Below are 22,082 nucleotides of genomic sequence, written 5' to 3'. Positions count from 1 at the left end.
CAGTTGCCTAAAGATGAATAACAGATTTATGATCTAGTATGAATATTTCCATAATCTGAACGATTACAGTAATTTGCAGTGAACTGAATCCCTTCACTTCCTAAGTGCCTACAGGATTCAGCCCTTAGTAATTGTTATTGCAGGGTTGCCTTCTGCAAATACCTCCTTTTAATTCACTCTCTCTAGTCAAGTTTTTTACTCTGAGCTGAAACATGATGGCATTCGCTTGCCTGGGGTTGATAAACATGCACACACCTATTCCTGAGATCTCGCCATCGACTGGAGCGGTGACGCAGCCTGGAAATGGAGCCAATGGCACCGGCGTGCTGGGGTGGCCAATCCCCGAGCAGCAGCCGCTCGCGCAGACACAGCAACAGCGGCAGCTGCTGTGCGGGAGAGAGAGGGAAGCGTTGTTCTTAAATATATTTCTTATTAAATAATTTATGGCCTGCTTCAGCAACAAATCTGCTTGGCTTCCATGCTGTGCCAAGCTGCAGATGCCCAGAAAAATCATCATCTACAGATTGTGGAGTGTGAAATTTGGATGGCTTTTGTGTATAGCTGCATCAAATATTTGTGTATTGTATTTTTTTTCCTTACAAAATGAGGGTGGCAAGCAAATATTCAGTAAATTATGAAATGTTTGGAATCTGTTCTCCTCTGAAAGCATCTGTTCTGTTTTTAAAACATTCAGTTTCTTTGAATATTTTCATTAGTTATTCTTGCACACCAGAGGAAAAGTAGTCTTGGAGTGGGAGGTGGGGAATACGCATATAAATAGATTAGAGAGTTAGTTTTGATAAGTCATTTTTCTTTACCTAAGGATGTTAAGACTTCTCAAAACTCACTTCTGTCAGATTAACAAGTTACCATTTCCCTCCTCTGTATGCAAAGGTAGATGTTGCATGAGCTTACAGCAAGCAAGCTTCTGGGCTCTGCACGTATAAATCAAAGTTACAGGGCTTCAGAAGAGTGCTGCGTCATACCAGCATCTCAATTCCTGCTGTAAATTTTGGTCAAAATAAATCTTGCGAAACTACTGGGCTTCTGCATCACCTTTCATGTGTTTTTTTTTTCTATGAAGGGGGAAGGACAGGAGCTTGAGCTCCACCCAAGTCCATCATTGGCAAGTGTTGATAGTGTTTCCAGCTCCTTCACATTTCAGTATCCTCTTCTCGCTGAGCTTGTTCAATGCAGTGATCGTCTGTTTTCTTACTCTTCTATTTAGTTGTGATTTCACTTCTCTAACTGGATAAAAGTGAATGGATTCATCTCCCTTTTGAAAGGGATAAAATAAATGAAAAATGCATCATAATATACGTCAGTAGCACTTGGGAAGGTTGAGAGCTTGCAGCTGAATTTCAGCAAGGGGGGTAGATGAGAGCTGGTTCACCTCTCGTTGGTGCTGGGATGCCACTTGCACTGACAGAATATGTTGGGCTGCAAGAAGCTGAGTTTGTTGGGCACACAGAGTTCTGCCAGCTGCCTCTGGGAGTTACAGGGGAATACAGTCTGGAAAATATTGTGGGAACTCACGGGGAGCTGCCTAACATGTTACCTAGCCTGCAGAGGATGGATGCTGCTTCCCATCAAATCCTTTCAATGTTGCCTTGTAAATCAGTTCTACTTGCGCATCTTCTCCCTATTAGTAAATGCCCTTCTGGAGGCAGCCAGGTGTAGATTTAGCTGAGTTTACAGAATTGGGATTTCAAGTCTTGAGTGCAGTCCTGCAGTACTTTTGCAGACAAAATCCCTGTTTGCCCACAAAATGATTTGTTGAGCCTTCAGTGAACACTTGGGTCCTCTTACCTTGCTTCCACTGCAGTGACACAAGGCAAGAAAGCCATTCATATTTAAATTCGGAGCCCTGAAGATTCACTTGATACGCTTAATACGGATTAGGAGGTCTTTGAGTCATCCTGTATCTCTTCCCTTTAGTCTGTATATCGTTAATCCATCCTTTACTGGCTGCTGGGCCACTTGGTGCCACCGGACGCATAGATTATGTGTGCTAAGTGTTAAGAATGCTAACCAACAAGTCGAAAGAATATTCAAAAGCTAGCACAGCAAAGGGCAGTAGGTATAGGAATACCCCACCTGTTAAACACATAGAAGACACAAGATACATACTAATCTTATTTGATAGCACTTAACCAGTGGTTTTATCTAAAACTCCCTGATGGGAACAGGATGGGACCTATTCTGTTGTAAAGTCCGGTCCTCTGTCATAAGCAGCTACCTATATATTCCTCCTAAAAGCTGATCAAACTCCATCTGAAGCAGTTGTTTCCCACCTCTGCTGCTGCTTCTGGGAGTCTGACCTGCCACTTCATTTCTCTCATGGTTTTCAGATATCCGGTTTCCATCCTACTTGATTTTTGGGACTCATTTCTGTGCCAGCATTGTTCATCAGCTTAATGAGAGCCTACCTCTTCCTAAGGTTCTTTGTTCTAACCCGTTTTTAGAGACCAGTTGTTTTACTGGATTGGCTAAGCCAAGTTCCTTGTTTCGTTTCATGCGATAGGTTCTTTCTCATTTGCTGTTTGTAGGGTTTTTCTGCCCAGGAGGCAGTGTAAGCTGGGCTGCGTAGCCTGACTGTCTTCATTGGCTTTTTGGTTAATCTTTTTTTTTTGTGGTTTAGTTCAGGTGCACTCACAGTGTATTTTGTGTCTTGAGTATATTTAATTTGAAGATCTTAAAGAGAGAGAGAGAGAGAGAAAGGGCCTTTTGTGTGTGTGTGTGTAAGGGAGCTCCGTACAAAGGAACGCAATCAACCGCGTGTCCATTGTCATTCCTGTCTCTCCATAGACCTTCCCTGCCCCCATCTGTTTCCCACCCACCCTTCAGATAAGCAAAACAGCTCCTGGGCTCAGCGATGTGCCAAGAGTGCAAGTAGCAGAGAGAAGAGCTTCAGGGAAGAGACTCCTGGTATGTATTGTCAAGTCAATGAGAGACCACAGATGGATGTGGAGGGTTCTCGGCCAAGCCAGGAGGAGGAGGGGCCATATGGGATGATCTGTCTGAAAACTGAAATTACATGAAAATAATAATAGCTCAGAAATCACAAGCTTGCAGGAGCTGCCAGGATGGTTACGAGGGGACCACGTAACTATGTTTTGCTGCTAGCAAGTAATTGTATTGAAACGGATGTGCTAGACTTAAGGCATGGATTCTTTTTTTTCCCCTTTGTTATTTATTTATTTTCCCCTAGGGAGGGAATAATTTTAACTTTAAATTGGTTGGTAGGTCCCTAATCCTGTTGTTTTGCTGTGTTATTTTTTTCTATTTTGTTTTGCTGACATTGCTGAGTTTCAGTCAGAGATACTGCTGACTGGCAGAGAAATTCAGGGAGCCGTCGTTTTCATGCTAGTTGAGACTTGTCCTGTAATCAGCATCAGTAAGCAACAAAGACCCACTTTTTAGGAATTTTCGGAGTGAAGTTAAAATCCATTGGCGCCTGGCAAGATGCAAGTGAAAGAAAATGGCAGAGATCCATGATGTGTAGAGCAAGGTCTGGTTCCTAAGAGGGTGCAGCGAGGCAGGAGAAGTATTCCTTTGTGTTAACTTCAAAGGGACATATCCAGGATGCATATCCGGATTCTGTGACTGACACGCATTGAAATGAAATATCTTGGCATATAGATGGGATAGAAACCTTGATGTCCCATACAGAAACTAGACTGATGGCTGACTGTATACCAGGTTGTAGGCAACACCTCCTGGTTTGGACAGAGTGGCCTGGTAGCTGGGTGAAGTGAGCACACCAACTCTTCAGGGAAATGTCAGAACCAAAGAGCACCAATCTCGCTGCTTGCCGTCAAAGTCATTACATTTGTGGTAGTGCTTTCCAAGCGGAGGATACCTAGCCACTGGCAAGGTAAAGGCAGCAGGTACTTGCTCTGTAGTGACTCGTCTTTTTACAGAGGAAATAAATGCAGTGGCAGTATCTCAAGAAACACGTACTGCTTCCTATAGGGCTGCAGTTTTCAGAGAAGACATTTTGACTGGCCTACTTGGATGCAAATGCCATTTGTAACGGTTACTGGTTTTACTAGGTGATGCTGGGAATTAAACATCTGTTTTGAGAGTGCTGCTTTTTTTTTTTCTTTTGTCCTTTATGAGCAGAGATTTGTTTGCCTGTATGTACCTGATTAGAGTAGCAGGCAACGTGGTGTATGAAGTTACTGTTTTTCTGCTTTTCTGCTGGTGCCTACACAGGATCGTGTACAGTCACCTCTTCTCAGGGGCAGGTTGGTTTTGTGTGTTGTTGGTAGGACTTCTCATGGGAAAGGAGGTCATTGCTATCTGGTGCTGACTGAAATTCAGATGGTGGGAAATCTGCATGGGAGTGCTTGAACAGTATGGTTTGGGCCTTAGCATGGTAATGTCTGTGAAGTACCACAAGACTCCTGAACAAAGGACTATGTGGCATTTGTATCATTGAGCGGCCTTAAGCCCTTGCTGTGTAGGTGAACCTTCCAGAGCAGTTCCCAGTTTTCTCCTCTGCTTTCACATGTTTGTGGTTTTCCAGAACATTCACGTTTTGCAGCGAAATGAATGATTCTTGTTCTCTGCCTCAAATATCTCAGATGTTGAAACATCTGAATAGATGTCGAAACAAAATTCCTTCTGGTGTTTTTGAGACTGAAGATGGATAACAGTGCCCATTTTACTAGATGAGTCAACTTAGCAAGATAATTACCTTTTGTTGCTTTATTCCACCGTACCATCAAGCTGTATGCTCAGTCGTATGAAGATCTACATTCGCAGAGGCGGTTGAAGTCTCTGCTAATTTTGGACTGTTAATGAATATAAGGATGTCTATAATTAAGCCGCTCTCGTAGTTCAGTAGTGGTACAGCGGTGAGAGGACTGGTTCCTCAGCAGATATTTGTTACACGTGTAAAGGGGAAGCTGATTCCCTGGGAAGGTGTGCACTATTAAATTCAGTTCCGTTAAGCTCTGTTACATTGAGGGTGTGCGGGCAGCATCTTTCTCTGGACACTGACAAATCTTTTACCTACTGCTTTTCAAATATTCCTGCTGGATTTCAGGCCTTATCACACTTTAAGCTATACCTCTGGCTAGAACAATGTCCCTGCTTTTATTGCCTCCTAAAATAAGTGGATTGAAACATTCCTCAAACTAAGTTGTGGAGTAAATCTTAACTGTGCTCTAGATAATGCCACTACTTGTTATGTCTCCGCATGACTTGTCTTTGAACTCAGCAGAGAACAAGGCAAAAACTGTGGTATTAATAGCTCTGTTAATACATTTTTAATGCATTCAGTTCGTTGTGGATAGCTTCATTAATGTTAAATGTGGTTCTAAATATGGATGGTATAAGTGTTTTCTTTTGAAAACCTTTGATGGAGTCTAGCATGCAGGCTGGCCTCTTGTATTAACTTTGAATCCATTCACGCTTTCTTTCTCTTTGTTGCAGGAGCTATTGTGACAATCTTGGCTACCACCCATTAAGTGCTGCTGACTTTGGAAAGATCATGAAAAATGTCTTTCCAAATATGAAGGCCCGTCGTCTAGGCACAAGAGGCAAATCAAAATATCCTTTGCTAGAACGTTTCTCTGTAACTTCTTCTGGGTTTGCCTTGAGAACATCTGTCGTTGTGGCTTAACTACCAGCTAAATGTAGAAGTAATGTTAAATAAAAAATGCAGACACTTTCCCAACATTCTTTAAAAAATATTAATTGTGGTAGTGTTAGGTTGCAAGATACAACTTTGGAAACAAGCACTTAAATTTGGGTTCTGAAGCTGAGCTGTCTAAACAGTGAGGAGTCAAAGAAGCTTTATCATATAGTGCAAAGGGAGATAGGAGAATAAAGGAACTTGCCTTACGTGTGTGCAGTAACTAATATTTTATTGGTAGTACAGTTCAGAATAATCAGAACATTTCTTGCTTTAATATTATACTTGTGCACACCAGTAATTTAAAAGTTAGTTAAAAAGCCCGAGATCCTTCTTAGGCTGTGGTACAGATGTCTCATAAAACTGCCTCTCCTCAACCATTAGTATTGCATGAAAGAGAAGAGGGAAGAGGGAAGTCATCGCAAAAGCTGACTTCAGACTTGGAAGGCACGATCTGAGCCTCGTCCCGCCGTCGGAGAGGAGAGACGGCTTCCTTCACCGTACGGCGCAGACCTGAGACAGGAAACGCCGTTAGGAGCAAGAGTCACTAGGGTGGGGAGCGCTGTCTGCCTCTTGGCTGCAGAGTCTTGTTCCCTATGCCCAAAGCTGGAATCTGCCTCCTTCTCTTCTTCCCTGTGTTGGAGAAACAGTCCCTCGCAGAGGGAGTGCAAAAACACTGCCCCTTTAACTGTAACTTAATACAAACCCTTAAAAACCTGGTGTTGCCGTAGTGTGAGTAGACATCATTGCTACAGGCAGAGTGATACACAGATCTTGTGACAGATTTGTTTGTCAGTTAATAGACAGACACTGTGAAGAATTCAGGGCAAATGCTGAGCAAAAGAGCCTGCTCGTACCCCTAGTGCTGCTGCTGCTTCAGTGTAGGGGCGAGAACCTCTGCTAGGAAAGAGATGCAGTAATCAAGTCTAACGGTTACAAGGATGTGAATTTTTCTCAGGGTTTTCTGAGACTGAGCTGCAGTTTGTCTGGTCTTAGCATGTTGAGGTTGCCAATGAAAATCATTAACAGTTTTTGGTTTTGAAAGCAAGTGGTTCTGTCTTTCCTAAGTGGAGAATTACACCTTCCCTTTAGAGTCCTTGGGAACCGTTGTGAAGTGACGTAATCCTTGCTGCCTGCTGCATCCCCCGGGTCAGCTCTTGCTCTGTTCTGATGAGCTGGGTAAGCGAAGCCGCTGCAGCGAGCAAGGGAGGGAGAGCATTCAAAGGCCAAAAGGCATCAAGGTGCTTGTAGGCTGTAATTAAAAACCGCTCAGAACAACTAGCAGTAATGATAGGGACACGCTGTGATACTGGCCTTTGCCAAGGTCTCGCTTGAAGCGTGCACTTACAGAGGGGATTAAATGCTAGGGGGCAGCCCAGAATTACTTGTCTTCCATAGAGGGAAAAACCTGCCATGTAGCAGTAAGTGGAGAAGTTAAGTGTCATTTAAATTGTTTCATAAAATACAGTGTTGGGTTATCTAGCAGTGGAGTCCGAAACTTAGTAGAGATGTTCTGGATAGAGCTAGAGAAGTTTTAAGGAAGAAATCACATGATGTAATGGTAGCTTGATCCAGGGGATCTCTTTCAGTTCTGTTTCCTAAGTTTCTAATTCAGAATGATTAAAACGTGACCTTAGCTCACGCTGACCTGAATACCTTGCCTCCTTACATGTATTTTACTGTAATTGTGCTCCATCCAGGTTAATGCAGGCAAAGGCAAACTCCATGGTCTAGGAAAGAGTAATGCTGTGGAGAGGAAAAAAGGCTGATTTGATTTTTAGACCTATAAACAAGTGAGTAAGAGTAATGCAAGGAGTATATTTTTGTGTACTGATTTGATGAGATCACTGTGAGAACAAATGTGGGTATTTGTGTCCATATTTTTACAGAAGAATTATCATGTGTGGGAAGAGAGCCACAAAAATTGTGTGAAATCTGAGGAAGAAATGTCCTCGTCAGTCACTTTATCTTGGTATAGGGAACTTCTTCAGTTTGTGGAAGTCCCTTAGGAGAAGGAAATGTCAGGAAATTTAGCAAAAGAGGCAAAAAAGAACCTCTCTTAATAAGGTAAAACCTAAATTTGGGAACACGTTTTTTAAATGCATTTCCAAAAGTTAGTTGCTATTTCCATCTTGTTTTAGGCCTGGGTTAGGAAGGGAGTTTAGACCAAATTGATGATGCTTTAAATGTTGAACAGCTAATTGAAACGACTCGATGTGGTTCTTCTAAGTCATCAAGTGAAATTCATCACACCCAGCATCACTTGTTCCTTTGCATAGATGGAGAAACCCAGTGACCTGCCCGAGCACACAGCCATGTATAGGCCCATGATTCTGCCTGGCTATGAGACGACGTTAATGACAGTAACTCTTAGATCTGTTGTTGAGTTTGCCTTGTAAATCTTATGAGGGCTATCAGAGGAATTACTGCCCTTCCCTCCTATCCCCCAACTAACAAGCAGAGACGAATTAGACCTTAATTCTTGTTCACATATTGCTACAGTGGACTGAGGAAGAAGGCTTTTGTGCATATGCCAACACTGCCCAACCTTGACTTTCATAAAACTGGAGATGGGGTATGATATATACTTCCTTATTTTTATATATTTCTGCAAATTAACATTTATTGTGTTGTTTTTCTTTCTGAAATTTTCAAAACAAAGTGAAAAGCTGTGTAGCTTTTAAGTTTGGTTTTTTTTGTTTTTTTTTTTTTTTTGTCATGATACTTATATTCTGAATCATTGTTCCGTGTTTTTCTGTAAAGTTCAGAATGAGTTGCAGTGCTGTTAAAAAAAACTCATTTAGGAGGCGAAGCAGACTTTCACAGTGTTGCCACCCGCAAGCTGTATCTTTTTAGCTCTGATTCTGTTTTGATTTTAGTATTTTATTTTTTTAAAAAAGTCAGTGCTAGGGAAGAGGAACCCCAGTGAAAGAAGCAGTTCCTGGGTAAGTGTGGCTGCTGAGTTGACAAGACTCTGGATGCAGGAAACAATCGGTAGATTGACCTTAAGATGTTTCATTTGGAGTGATATTGATGTTATGATCTGATTCTCCCAGTTTGATGAGAAACTCTGAATATACTTACTCAACTTTGTGTATGTTTCTGATCATTATTTGCTCTCTCTTTTTATTTTCATGCCTTAATGACCCTTAATAATTAAAGTAACCTTTCCTCCTTTCTTTGTTGTAGTTGGATGGGGCAGAGCCATCTGGGCAGCTGCAGAGTGCTGATGAGGAAGTCGTCTCTGCGGCCTGCCGGCTTGTTTGTGAATGGGCCCAGAAAGTGCTGAGCCAGCCTTTTGATACAGTCCTGGAATTGGCTCGTTTCCTTGTCAAAAGTCACTATATCGGTACCAAGTCAATGGCAGCTTTAACAGTGATGGCTGGGGCACCAGCAGGTAGGTAGCTTAATGCTGTATCACTGAAATTGGGGATCTTTTTTCAAAGAGTCATAACATCTTACTTTGAGGAAGCGCTTCAGGGCAAGCTTTAAAGACTGACTCTGAGCACTCATTTACGTGATTTTAGTTCACATTGCTGCAAATTGCTTTTCATGCTGGTAGTGTGGGTCAAGAGATCTCAAAATAAGCAGTGGTCTCAGGTTTAGTCTGTGATTCTCCCATTCCTCTGATGAGGACCCTGGTCTTTAAAAGCACTTCAGGGTGTGTGAGTAATTGTGCTGAAATTATGTACTTTGCTAGATGAGGAGTTTGGTGCTGGTGCAGTGCTAGTTTGTAGACAAGCTGCTGGTGTAGTTGTGTTTCTGTCTGATAACTTGCCCTAATTTGGAAACAACTGTCTGTCTTAATTTTCTTTCAAGAGCAGACTTTCTTACAGGCAATTCTGATATGTCAGATGCAGATTTTTCTGAGATGTTTGATCAGTGTCAGGTGGCACAAGTATGTCAGCTGCTGCTGTTATTGATCACGTTAGAAATAAGGGCTTGAGGGGCATTGGGAGGGACAGGAGAGCCTTCTCCGGTGGCAGTGGTGTGACTGAGATTCCAGCACTTGATTTCAAATATTTGTTAAGGATCGAGGTAAATAGAAGAGTTATTTTGTATTTTGCTACATCAGATTAATTCCTGTTCTGTTCAGTCTCTGGGAAATCTTATGTTCAATGGGGCTGGTTGTGTTTGTTTGCCTCTTCATGCTCAAAATCAGTCACTTAATCATTTAAACAATTTTTTTCTGACTGTGGATGATGTCAATTACAAAAATGAAGGATGAAGAGGGAAGTGCAGGTGCATAACATAACTTCCCTCCCTCTGGGAAGTTCTGCCCAGGCCTGTCAAGCAAAATGTGTTTGGGTCAAGGCAAATCTCTTGACTTGAGACAGGCGATTTCCAATGGAAACCGGTGGTCAGGGCTTGTAGGTTGGGGTGATCCCTTTCTGGATCACCTTCTTTCTCCTTCCAGCTCTCTTTCCTTTGTTGCAACTTGGGACTGATGGGTGGCAGTGGCAGGTTTTGCTGCCTGTATGGTCCTTTTTTACCTGTCATTGCTTGGCTTCGTTGGTTCTGCTTGCTGTGCTGCTAGGTGTATGTATGGCTCTTCAACTCATGTAGCTTCTCCCCCTTCCTTCAAGAGGAGATGGTTTCCTTCAAGGAAAAGGACAGTTGTTTCCAGTGCTTGCCTCTGGCTTGGATAGTCCTTTCAGGAGAGGTTCTTTCTAGAATGGCAAATAAAATATTCCTATTCCTCGTTATCGCAAGGAACTACAGTGTCTCTGTGCATTAACTGATGAAAAAGCAAACTTTTACCCTCAAAAATTTGTGGAGGTTTTTTTTCCTCATAAATGTTACTTGCCTTCAGTATTCAGCCCACATAGATGAATTGTTTTCCAGTAATTGCAATGTATTTGGGCATTTCACTGCTCTGTGAAGAAGGAATTGTGAAAGTGGAGACATGATGGTGTTCAAGCTCTCATGGTACATGCAGACTGCTGCTGAGAGGGCGGGTTCCCAGACCACGGTTCCTAAGTGTGTGCTGGGTATTTAAAACCAAATACTTGCCCTAAAATAGTGTCGATTAATTTATAATTAAGAGTTATTTTTTTAAAAACTGTGAAATGTGCAAATTGTAAATGAAGCAGTGCTAAAGCATTTTTAGAGGGGCAGTCAACAGGGCTGGTTGGTCACTGAGAGAGCACACTAATCCTCTTGACTGTTAATAAACAGATCATCATAACTGTGATGGGATTTGCTAAGGGAAATTGTTACCAGCTGCAGGATGAGACTAACTCCCTGTTGTTCTCCCAGGAAGCACCACTTGCTTGCTTGTGATCCGCAAAGACATTGTCTCCAGAAAAAAATGTTCTCCCGTTCTGATTTCCGTAGTTTTTTTTCACCTCTTGCTCTTCTTTCACGTTATCCCTGATCACATGCAGATTGTGACCCGTTCTGATGTTGGATGCTTTGTGTTTAATGCCTTGGCCATTAGATAGTGTCATCTGCTCAGAGCTTTACCTCTGTGACACAGACCCATAGCTTTCTGGAAAGGTTTTTCATTTTTAAAGCTGCCTTGGACATTGGAAACAGAAACACGGTAAATGGTGAGTTTTAAAGGTTCATCTAAACCGTATTCGCTGCCCTCTACTGTCAGTTAAATGAAATGCATTGGTTTTTATGTTTTGCTGATAGGAAAGTTGGGGTTACTAGAAACAAGATGCCAGTACATGGTATTTTAGGACCTAATACCCAGCTGGTCTAACAGATAGACTGGAAGTAAACTGAAACACTGAATAGATTTGAGCATGAAGTGGATGGGAGCACCTGGTGGAGGAGGTGTCCCCAGGACGGTTGTGGAGATGCCTGCCATGTGTTCTGTGTGGTTGGATACAGAAGCGGCCCTACAGCAGACAGGGTATGTCTGGTTATAATTAATTCTTTTTCTTTTGTATTCAGGAATAAAAGGGATCCCCCAGCCCTCAGCTTTCATACCTACTGCTGAAAGTAATTCCTTTCAGCCGCAAGTGAAAACTCTGCCATCGCCTGTTGATGCCAAGCAGCAGCTGCAGCGTAAGATCCAGAAGAAGCAGCAAGAACAGAAACTGCAGTCTCCTTTGCCAGGAGAGTCCCCAGCAAAGAAAACGGAAGGCACTGCAACCAATGGCATGACCAGTATATCTAATGGAAGTCCTGCAATCCTGTCTCCCCCACCTATTGGCATTGTTGTGGCAGCTGTCCCCAGCCCGATACCGGTAACCTTCTCCAGCAATTCTGTAGAGAAACCACCTTATGAAAGAGTTGTGCACTGCCAGTAACTAAGCAGTGGTTTCAGTGGGACAGAAAAACTGTTTCTGTTCAAAGGCGTGGGTCCCTTGATGCGCTGCTGTCCCAATGACTCTGTTACACCACAGGAGTTGTGGGATCAATACAGAGGCAGCAGAATTCCAATCACATAGCATAGACCGAGTTTGCCTTTGAAGTTGTCAACAGTGGGATTTTAGCTAGCAGTAATTAAGGCTATATGCGGGAATAATTGCCCTTGAGATGAAGTTTAACCGGACGAGAGAACTGACAGCGATCGTGTGGGTTGCTGAGTCCCTTAGACACATTCTAAGTTGCCTTTCATTGGCATTTAGTGACAGCAACAATTTTATTTTTTGCATGAATACCTGTAGTATGGGACATCTTTGTATTTCAGCCTGACAAAACTGGGCTAGGGGGGAGGCTGTTTGTTTTTAAGATGTTAGCTGTGTTGTCGCTTTCAGTAGGTAAAAGAATTCTGCCTGATGGTGGGTTTGTATTTCACTCACTTTTGAAGCCTTAACAATGAGCAGTGTTTTGGACACATCCTCCACTCTTCAACCTTTGGATGTCTGTCTTTTTGTTCCGTTTGGTGAAAGATTGTATGAGAATAAGCCTTTCCTTAGCAGAAGAGCAGACTGGTATGTAGACCAGTGCCTCGTACCTTAAAAATTGAGGCCACGTATCTGTCTGCCTGTCCTTAGGCAGACAAACAGAAATTCTTGTATATAGTTGAAGAACTTGTTTTGTTTCAAACTGACGTTCACTGGCTTTGATTTGTTGAGCTGTGTTGTCCTTCACCTTCGAAGTAGTTGGGGACAAGGTGGTCTGTGAGCTCTGGGGACTTCCTTGCTTCATCGACACACCTTTTCTTTTTCTCTGCCTACAGGTGCCAAGGACCAGGCAGTTGGTGACGTCTCCAAGTCCTGTGGGATCATCTGAAAGCAAGGTCCTGCCGCTCAACGTTCAGGTGGTCACTCAGCACATGCAATCAGTCAAGCAGTCACCAAAGACTCCCCAGAACGTTCCCGCCAGCCCAGTTGGTGACCGCTCTGCCCGGCACCGCTACCCACAGATCTTACCGAAGCCAGCAAACACCAGTGCTCTCACCATCCGCTCTCCCACCACGGTGCTCTTCACCAGTAGCCCAATCAAGACTGTTGTGCCAGCTCCACATGTGAATTCCTTAAATGTGGTGAAAATGACAGCAATATCGCTTGCCCCAAGCAGCAGTAGTGTGCCCGTCAAACAGACGCCGTCAGTTAGCGGTAGTGCAGGAGTAGTGGAAGAGGGGAGGACTGGTCCACAGATCAAAAATGGATCTGTTGTTTCACTTCAGTCTCCAGGATCCAAGCCTAGCACTGTTGTAGCTGCGCCTGCGGTCAAGATCAAAATGGAACCAGAAACGTTGCTGGATGAGAACTCAGTACAGGGCCAGGAGAGCTCTGATGTGTCTAAATCCATGAAGGCAACCCCTGACCTGCCTCCTGCTCAGCTAATTAATTTTGAGGTTGCAACCTTGAAGGTTTCAGCAGATGATGTTGTGGAGGCAAAACCAGTTAAGGGCTGTGATCAGGGAGCTGAAGAAACAGGGACCAAATATAAAACACAGTCTAATGAGATCACACCAGTTTCTTCAGCTGGCAATAATCAAAGCACTCTGCAGCTCTCAGTTGCCAGTCAAAACTTGTCCAGCACCAGCATCGGTTCACCTCCTACTGGTGAGTCTACGATTAAAGACAAAACGTGCACTAAAAGTCCAAGAAAGCGACAACCTTCTACACTTCAGGATTCCCAGGTACCGCCTGTAAAGAAACCACTGGTGGAGCAGCTTTCAGCTGGTAATACTGTGGAGGGTCAAAAAGCGAATGGTGTTAAGAAGTCTCCAAAGGTTGGATCCTTAGCTAACAGTGACAATACAGCAACACTTGCTCAAGTTCCCAGCAAGGTACCTGCAAAGCTACCTGTACCTTCTGCAGCTGCAGCAAACTTAGCAACAGACCTTTCTTTGAGCACCAGTTTAAATACCAGTGATTCTACTTTGGGACAGCAGCTTGCGTCAGCATCATCTCCAGATATAAAAGTAAAATTGGAAGGAAACATGTTTATCATAGAAAATGATTCAAAGTCTGATGGCAGCTTTAACCCAAATACGTGGCACCATATCACCAAAACCTCTGACTTTGCATCTGTGAATTGTGAACAGCAGCAAGATATCAGTGTTCTGACTCTCACAGGGCATGCTGGCTCTAGCGACTTGCAGGAATCGGCATGGGAGCCGGTGCACTGCGAAGGTCTCCAGCAGGACGCGTACAGCCAGCAGTTGCCGAGCCAGATCCAGGACTCCTCCCTGGGTCAGATACAAGCACAGTCTTCAAACCCATTACCTCTGCAGTCCGAACTGAAGGAGTTTGAACACACAGTCCCTCAGTCCAGCGAAAACTTCTTTTCGTTTGATGACGACCTTACCCAGGACAGCATTGTGGAGGAGCTGGTGCTCATGGAGGAGCAAATGTCCATGAATAATTCTCATCCTTACGGTGGCTGTCTCGGAATGGCGCTTCAGAGTCAGACTGCGGCTCAAGGAGCTCCCGTGTCGTCTCATCCAAGCAGCGTGCACTTTTACCATTCGATCCACAACAACAGCACTCCGATTCACACTCCCACCCCCACCCCCACCCCGACGCCCACCCCCACCCCAACTCCAACACCCACCTCCGAAATGATCGCTGGAGCTCAGAACATGTCCCGAGAGAGCCCGTGTTCAAGGCTGGCTCAGACGACTCCCGTCGACAGTGCTCTGGGCAGCAGCCGGCACACGCCCATCGGCACCCCGCATTCCAACTGCAGTAGCAGCGTCCCTCCCAGTCCCGTGGAATGCCGAAACCCCTTCGCGTTTACCCCCATCAGCTCCAGCATGGCTTACCACGATGCCAGCATTATATCAAGCAGCCCTGTGAAGCCGATGCAGCGGCCCATGGCTACCCACCCCGACAAAACCAAGCTGGAGTGGATGAATAATGGCTACAGTGGCGTTAGCAATTCGTCGGTGGCAAACCATGGCATCCTTACGAGCTACCAGGAGCTGGTGGAAGACCGCTTCAGGAAACCTCACGCTTTTGCCGTTCCCGGCCAGTCATACCAGTCTCAGTCGCGCCACCATGACACTCACTTTGGTCGCGTGACTCCTGTTTCGCCTGTGCAGCACCAGGCGGCCCCTGCCAGTAGCGCCACCAAGCAAGAGGGCTTCGCTGTTCCTGCTCCTTTGGACAACAAAGGAACTGGTTCCTCTCTCAACAACAGCCTGAGATGCCGGAGCGTGAGCCCTGCTGTCCATCGCCAGCGCAATCTCAGTGGAAGCACCGTTTACCCCGTTTCAAATATACCACGCTCTAACCTGACACCTTTTGGGAGCCCAGTGACTCCTGAAGTTCACAACGTATTTGCGAATATCCATGCAGACACCAGTGCCAATAACATAGCACAGAGAAGCCAGTCGGTCCCCTTGACTGTGATGATGCAGACGGCCTTCCCGTCTCTTCAGAAACAAACAAACACTAAAAAAATAACCAATGTGTTGTTAAACAAACTTGATTCTGATAGCGATGATGCAGTGAGAGGGTTGGGAATGAACAACATGCCCTCAAATTACACAGCCAGGATGAATCTCACTCAGATTTTAGAGACATCCGCTGCTTTTCCTAGTGCCAACACGCAAAATATGATCAATTCCAGCACTTCGGTTTATGAATTCCAAACACCAAATTACCTCACAAAAAACAGCAGCACCGATCAGATCAGTTTTTCTTCTGGAGATAACCAAGCACAATCAGACATCGGAGAGCAGCAGTTAGATTTTAGCAGCACTGTAAAAGACCTTTTAGGGGAGGACAGTCTGCCAACAAACCAGCAGCTGGTGAATCAGGTGGCATCAGATCTCAATAACGTTGCATCTGTCTTTTCCAGCGACATCAGGTTGTCTTCCGAGCTCTCAGGCAGCATTAACGATCTGAACACTTTAGACACAAATCTACTGTTTGATCCAGGTCGTCAGCAGGGACAAGACGATGATGCTACACTGGAGGAATTAAAAAATGACCCTTTGTTTCAACAAATCTGCAATGAATCCATTAACTCAATGACTACATCAGGTTTTGAGTGGATGGAGAGTAAGGATCATCCTGCTGTTGAAATGCTGGGTTAACCTTGTTTTATAAAATGTATGTAGCACACTGTATCTAAAGGACAGACGTATTGTATTTGTCTTAATGGAAGTGCCTCCCGCAGCAGAAACACTTGCTCTATATTGTGGCATTTTTAAAAGTTTGCTGTACCTGTTGCTCATTCTTCAGCAGGGAGAAGGCAGTCTTACCAATTTTAAACAAATCTCTGAAGGTGATGGGCTGTCAAAGAGCCAGTATTAAAATTTGAATTTTACAGTGTTTCCCATTCAACATTTCGTATTGTAGCAAATAAAGACGTGGTTAAGAGCCAGCCACCGGGGACAGCTATGGTCGAAGCTTTGGGAGGGTTTTAAGTCGAGCTCGTTAGTTGGCTTTCTGTGCTCCGTCCAGCTTGTTATGTTTGAGGGGGTGAGGATCCTCGCTGACCTTGGCATTCAGGTCTGAGATGCAGGACGCCCGCAGATGGGTAGGTGGTGGGGAGGGGGTACGAGTGAGCCAGGTGACGGGCAGGTGCCTGGTCCTTGCGTAGCTGCTCCTTGTGTAGCTGTCCTGAGCGCTGCTCGGTGGTGAGCTGTGGGACATCTCTGTAGCACCGGTGCCATTGGCATCTCTAGTAAAACATAGAGGTAGGAAAAATGAACAGGAATGATCAAGGAAAAAGAAAGATGCACTAAATTTTTTATTTAAGAGAAATAAATCTATGTAGTTATTTTATCCATTAATATTCATTACATACTTGATATTTTAGTTCTCACGTCAATGTTTTTATATTAGGTAAAATTAACGCAAAAAGATTTTGAGCACTGAGATTTAATCTAGGAACAATACCCTATTCTGAAGTGATAGGTACTGTTAATTATTTATCAATGCTATAGAGAAGGAACGTGATATTTTCCCTCTTTTCTTTTTTTAAATAAAGGAGCAGCTGGAGCTCATTAAAATACTATTTTTAAAGATTCATTTTTTAACTTTGCTCCTTCCTAACCTAGTGGGGGGTGTAGGAAGAGACTCTTTTCTCTGTATTTCAGTAGGTTGAGCCTTTCTGTCTTTCTTGCTCTCTCTCTTTCTCTCAAACAAAAGATGATTAAAAATATTAGAAAATGTGGTTGATCTAAAAATATTTCATATAGAGCCATAATACTGCCAGGCACTTTACAGATACAGTCAGACATGTGATCTTTCTTTTGGTAAAACTTATTTTAAAAGGACTTACTGTCTTAGAAGCCTGAATTCCATTTTCATAAGTGATTTGACGGAATTGGTGAATCTGGTTTGTTTTTTGTTTTGTTGGGTTTTTGTTTTTTTGTTTGGTTTGGTTTGGTTTGGTTTGGTTTTTAAAGTCCTTAGCTGCACCTCTGGAAAACAAGATTTAGAATTCTGCCTCACTAGTTCACTGGAACCAAAAAGACTGTTTGTTTTATCAGCACAGCATGGATCTGTGATGGTCAAAAGAGAGAGGTCCTTCACCGGCCACGGCCCTGCTGCTAGAAGGACTTGCAGAGGCAAGCGTTCACAAAAGGAGTGTTGCCCTGAGGGTGCTACAATACCATCCCTTAGGCTTAGTATAAAATTGGTTCTTTCTCCTGTGAACTGACACTTACAAAACAGGAAAAAGAGCAGAAAACATTTTGCTCTCTTGCATGACTTTGTTGGATGAGCAGTGGTGTATTTATGAGGGAGGAGGCACAATAAGCTCCGCTCGATTTACTGGAGGGGAAGATGCTCAGATGTTTCAGATCATGAATGGTTTTTTTGTTGAAGCGCCTTGGTGGCCTTCTGTTTCTTCAGCTTTTGCTGGTGACTTGCGATCCCAGTACCGATCAGTTCTTTTGGCGGTGCTGATTCAACTTGTGCTGCCGCGTTGGCACGGGAGGTGGTGGTGTACCACGGCTTCTCTTGTTCTTGCCCCAATTCGTCACCAGCCTGTGGCATCTTCTGCAGTGACCAACAGCTGTGCCCCACTGGAGCACCTTACAGGGGCCCGATTTCACTCTGTTTGCATCAGAGGTTTTGCTCCTCTGTCCGAAACAGACTCGGAGAGTTCAGGTCCTTCCTTGACGCACGTGGATGTGCGATAGTGTGGTTCACTTCATTTAAGACGAAGTGACCCTTGTAAGTTTTGTTAAGGAAATAGGAAGAAGACTAAAAACTGCGTGGTAGCCTTCTGCTTGTTGTCTTGCCGGGTGGCTGTCAGTAAGGCTTGAACCATTTTTCTTGTAGACTCAAGTTGCGGAAGGCAGGGCTTGAGTTCTGTACCCGCCCATGGCCTTCTGCCAGAGGGGTGCCCTCTTACCTTGGGGGCTTCGCGGGACCCGAGGAACACTTGGCACCTCTTTTTTTTTTTCCCTGACCCCGTGCGAAGTGCCAGCACTACTGTGAGTAGGTGGAACCCACCTGCTGATGGAGAGCGCCGGTGCTGGGGGGAGAAGCCGCGCACGTGCTGCAGCAGCCCGTGTGTTTGCACGACGTGCTGGCCTCACCTCCAGGTCACTAACACCGAGACTGAGTGGGCTTGGGGGAAATAAGATTTTGCCTAATTCCACTAGTTTTTTAAGAAAATTTTTCAGACAAGCAAGAGTACATTTAAAGCTGATGCGTTCTATATTATGCAGCCATCACCAAAGGTTTTTAAAAGTGTGTTTAAATTATTTTTAAATACAGGCATTACATTGGGCCCAACATGTGACTTGGAGGAAATACTCTATAATTGGTGGATTTAAAGGAAATACGTGTTTAATTTAAGAAGTGTTAAATTCAATAAGGATTGTTTCAAGTAAGATCCAAGGCATGGGCACAGCTTTATACATTAGTATGTATTATTTTGGAGGTGTTTGTGCATTGGTGTTGTAACTAATAACGTTAGGTCCCCGCATTTAGTGCCGGTTAGTTCTTTACTCTACATTGAGACAGAGCACTACTGCACACCAAAGTATGCAATACCCAAAGGAAGATTCTGTGATTCTAGCTGATGGAAGCCTGTCTGTGTCAGATACTCCAAAACTAAGGATTTGAGACAGTTCTGACCTCTTGTTTACATTATTGGCTTCCTACTAATGTGAGAAAAATTATTGTGATAGCAGTTTTTGCTCAAGTATACAAAGTAGTGAATTTGTACCCTGTGTACAGTATTGCAGCAAACACTTTAAATTTGGTTGGTTCATTAGTCCAGCAAACTTTCTGGGTTCATATATTGCACTAAAATTCTGTTGAACCTGTGGCAGGCACATTCCTTAAGATAAATGCAACAAATACAGCCCACAGATTGAGAGGGGGAAAAAAAAAGACAAAACAAAAGACCCTTTTTAATGTGTTTCATTATTAAAAGGCAAAATGTCATTAAAAGTGACAGGTGAAATTGTCTTATGTAGCAATGTGCATTGATCTCAATGAGATATTTCTATTTCTTATTCTCTTACATGAGAATATTACAGCAGGAAAAATTAAGTTTAGTTTGCTTCACCATGTTAATACATGATCACAAAATGTGCATGAGTGTTAATGACTTAATCTTGTACAGTACTAGATATATTCCTGTAACCACTTTTATTTTTTTTTATTCTTTTGCTGTATTGAAACTGGTTCAGTGTTAACCAGGTGAGCATAGTTATTCACAAGTTATTTACTTTTTTATGTTAACTAATTCAGCTTAGTTATTGTTGAATATGTTCCTTTCTTGGATTATTTTTATTGTTCTGGTGTTAAAAAACATTTTTGCATCATTTTATCATTATAAGAATTCATGAAGTAAATAATTTGCAAATAATTGCAATAAGCACTGACTTCTGAACTGAAAAGAAGGAAAGCATTTCTTGGGCAGTGCATCTGAGGTTCATATAATAGTCTTGTACTATACTGTGCTTTATTTACTGCACCGTGAGGAAAGAAAAATCCCTGTTCCACGTTTTCATTTAGTGCAGGAAATCCAGTTTCTCCCCTCTTCCCCAGTGTTTTGTTGTCTGTTGTACTGCTGAAACTACAGTAGTTGAATATTGCAGTAGCATTTCAGTTATTTTTTTTATTGAAAGTGCTCAAAAATTGTTTTTTAAATGTTTTCAAAAACAATAAAAACATTTTATATTAAAATGACTTCTGGAGTTTTTTCTTTATATGGAAAAACATGCGTTAAGGTTGACCTAAAATACAGAGCTGTCTACTTTGTGCAAAGATGGATCCCAGCTGCCCAGCTGTACCCGCTTGCTGCAGGTGCTGAGCATGGAGGTGGCGGTTCCCCGCTGGGACGCCTTGGTACATCTGCGCTCTCAGGGTCGTCTCTTCAGAGGAGTCGGTGGCAATGGGCTTCTGACCGCGCACGTTATACTCCATTTCTGCGTAGCGCCCTTGGAAGTGGGAAGTGCTTGTGTGGCAATACTCTGTGTTACTGTGGGGGGTGAAAGCAGCTGCAGCTTACAGCTGAACCTGACACTTCACATTTGCCATCAGACGGTAAAATACTATTTGGGCCGAGGCTGTGCTTCCAACCGCGGTGGGTGTAGTCACGCTGGTCAGAGCCGTTGCCACGCGCGGCTCCTCTGTGCCGCGGGCATCCCGCTGTGGGTGCTGGCCGAGGCGTTCATTTTATGTCTGGCTGGTGGCTCAGGCTGTCGCGGCGTACAACGGCCTGTGCTGGTGTAGCCATCCGCGGTGGTGGCGCTTGGCTGATTCTGCTTTTCCATGCTAGTAAAGCGCTCGTACGAGGCAGTGGTACGGTGCAGCTTGACTCTGCTGTAAAGGGGAAAATAGGCTGGTTCGATCTATGGAGTCCTTTATTTGGGTTGTAAACTTGTGTGTAAACCCAGCAGTGTTCCCAGCAGAGTCTGTGTGAACACGATGGAAAAGTATTCAGAGCAGCCACAGAATCTGAGAAAATGAGGGTGAGGATAAATATGCAGGTTTTCATGCCAAACAGATAGCACTGGTTAACGGACTCCATCCCAGCCTACAGGGTGCCGAGATGAGCTGGCAGGTGGCAAGATTTGATGGTGGCACAGAATCACTTAGGTTCATCAGCAGAGAAAAAGAATCATCAGGGAGACATAAATGAGACGACGTGAATGAAAGAGCATCAGAAAGACAGATCAATTTTAACATGACATTGGAGGGATTGCTATTAATGTATCTCACTGGATTCTAAATTAACATGCTCTAATAAGAGTTCTCAATGAACAATTCGCGGTCACGCTTTCTCCGTGTTCCACAGTCGTAAAAAAAGGCAAATTAAAAATTCCCGAGGAAGGAGGTGGAATATAATGTTGGAGATATAAAAGGCTATTTAGAAACTGATAGTTCATCTGGAGTAATAATGGGGTTTAATCAGAACCTCTCAGCTGTAGACTGGGAAGAATTGGCCTTAATGGTTAATGAAGAGGGTCATGAGAGCAAATCTGTGAGTGTGAATGGAAATGGCCGAACAGGAAGGTGGAAATGCAGGAACAAGATGCATCATCAAATTAACTACCTCAAAATGTTGACGTCTTGCGTTTTGTGCGTTTCAAAAAGACTAGATGTTTATATGTTTCATAAAGACATCCAGAGTAAATTCTGAACAACTGCTTAGAAATATTTTTGTAGAAATAGAAATCTGCATGTGCGAATGCAGCTGGCATTCTGGCAAACAGAATTCTCCCTTTAGAGTCATAAGGATTGCTGTGTCGAATTAGCCCATGGTTCATATAGGCTATACAGTGTCTTTGGCAATCGATGCCACCATCTTCTCCAGAGGAAGAAGCCCTGCATTATCAGGTGGTCACAGAACAAATTGCCTCTGCGGAAGCTACTCTCCTAGACCCAAGAGCTAGGAGCTCAATCTGAACCCACTGCATCAGAGCCCGGGGGGTGAACTGGGTGACCTCCAGAGCTCCCTTGCAATCTCATTTGGTCGGTATGTGCATCAAGGCTGGAGGGTTGAGCAAATCTAACTGGGTCTGACTCTGTACTGTGGCTGCTCTCACTCTGGTGAAGTTTAAGGGTAGTATTTGGTGATCATCAAATTAATTCAACAGCAAACT

The 22,082-nt window shown here is 43.7% G+C and overlaps 1 protein-coding gene across 1 annotated transcript in view; it reads left to right on the top strand.

The window, feature by feature from the left end:
* The window catches only part of RFX7 (regulatory factor X7), a 50,664-nt gene extending 33,835 nt beyond the window's left edge, over positions 1-16,829 (top strand). Inside the window, exons 5-9 of the mRNA XM_086471593.1 lie at positions 5,443-5,559; positions 8,135-8,219; positions 8,834-9,041; positions 11,549-11,844; positions 12,783-16,829. Coding sequence (XP_086327719.1) covers positions 5,443-5,559; positions 8,135-8,219; positions 8,834-9,041; positions 11,549-11,844; positions 12,783-16,097 — 4,021 coding nt within the window. The 3' untranslated portion in view covers positions 16,098-16,829. The remainder of the gene's footprint in view (positions 1-5,442; positions 5,560-8,134; positions 8,220-8,833; positions 9,042-11,548; positions 11,845-12,782) is intronic.
* Positions 16,830-22,082: the final 5,253 nt, after the last annotated feature.

The sequence above is a fragment of the Leptosomus discolor genome, chromosome 11 (genome assembly GCF_034619465.1).
Source record: "Leptosomus discolor isolate bLepDis1 chromosome 11, bLepDis1.hap2, whole genome shotgun sequence".
NCBI lineage: Eukaryota > Metazoa > Chordata > Aves > Leptosomiformes > Leptosomidae > Leptosomus > Leptosomus discolor.
This window is presented reverse-complemented; position numbering and strand designations above follow the sequence as displayed.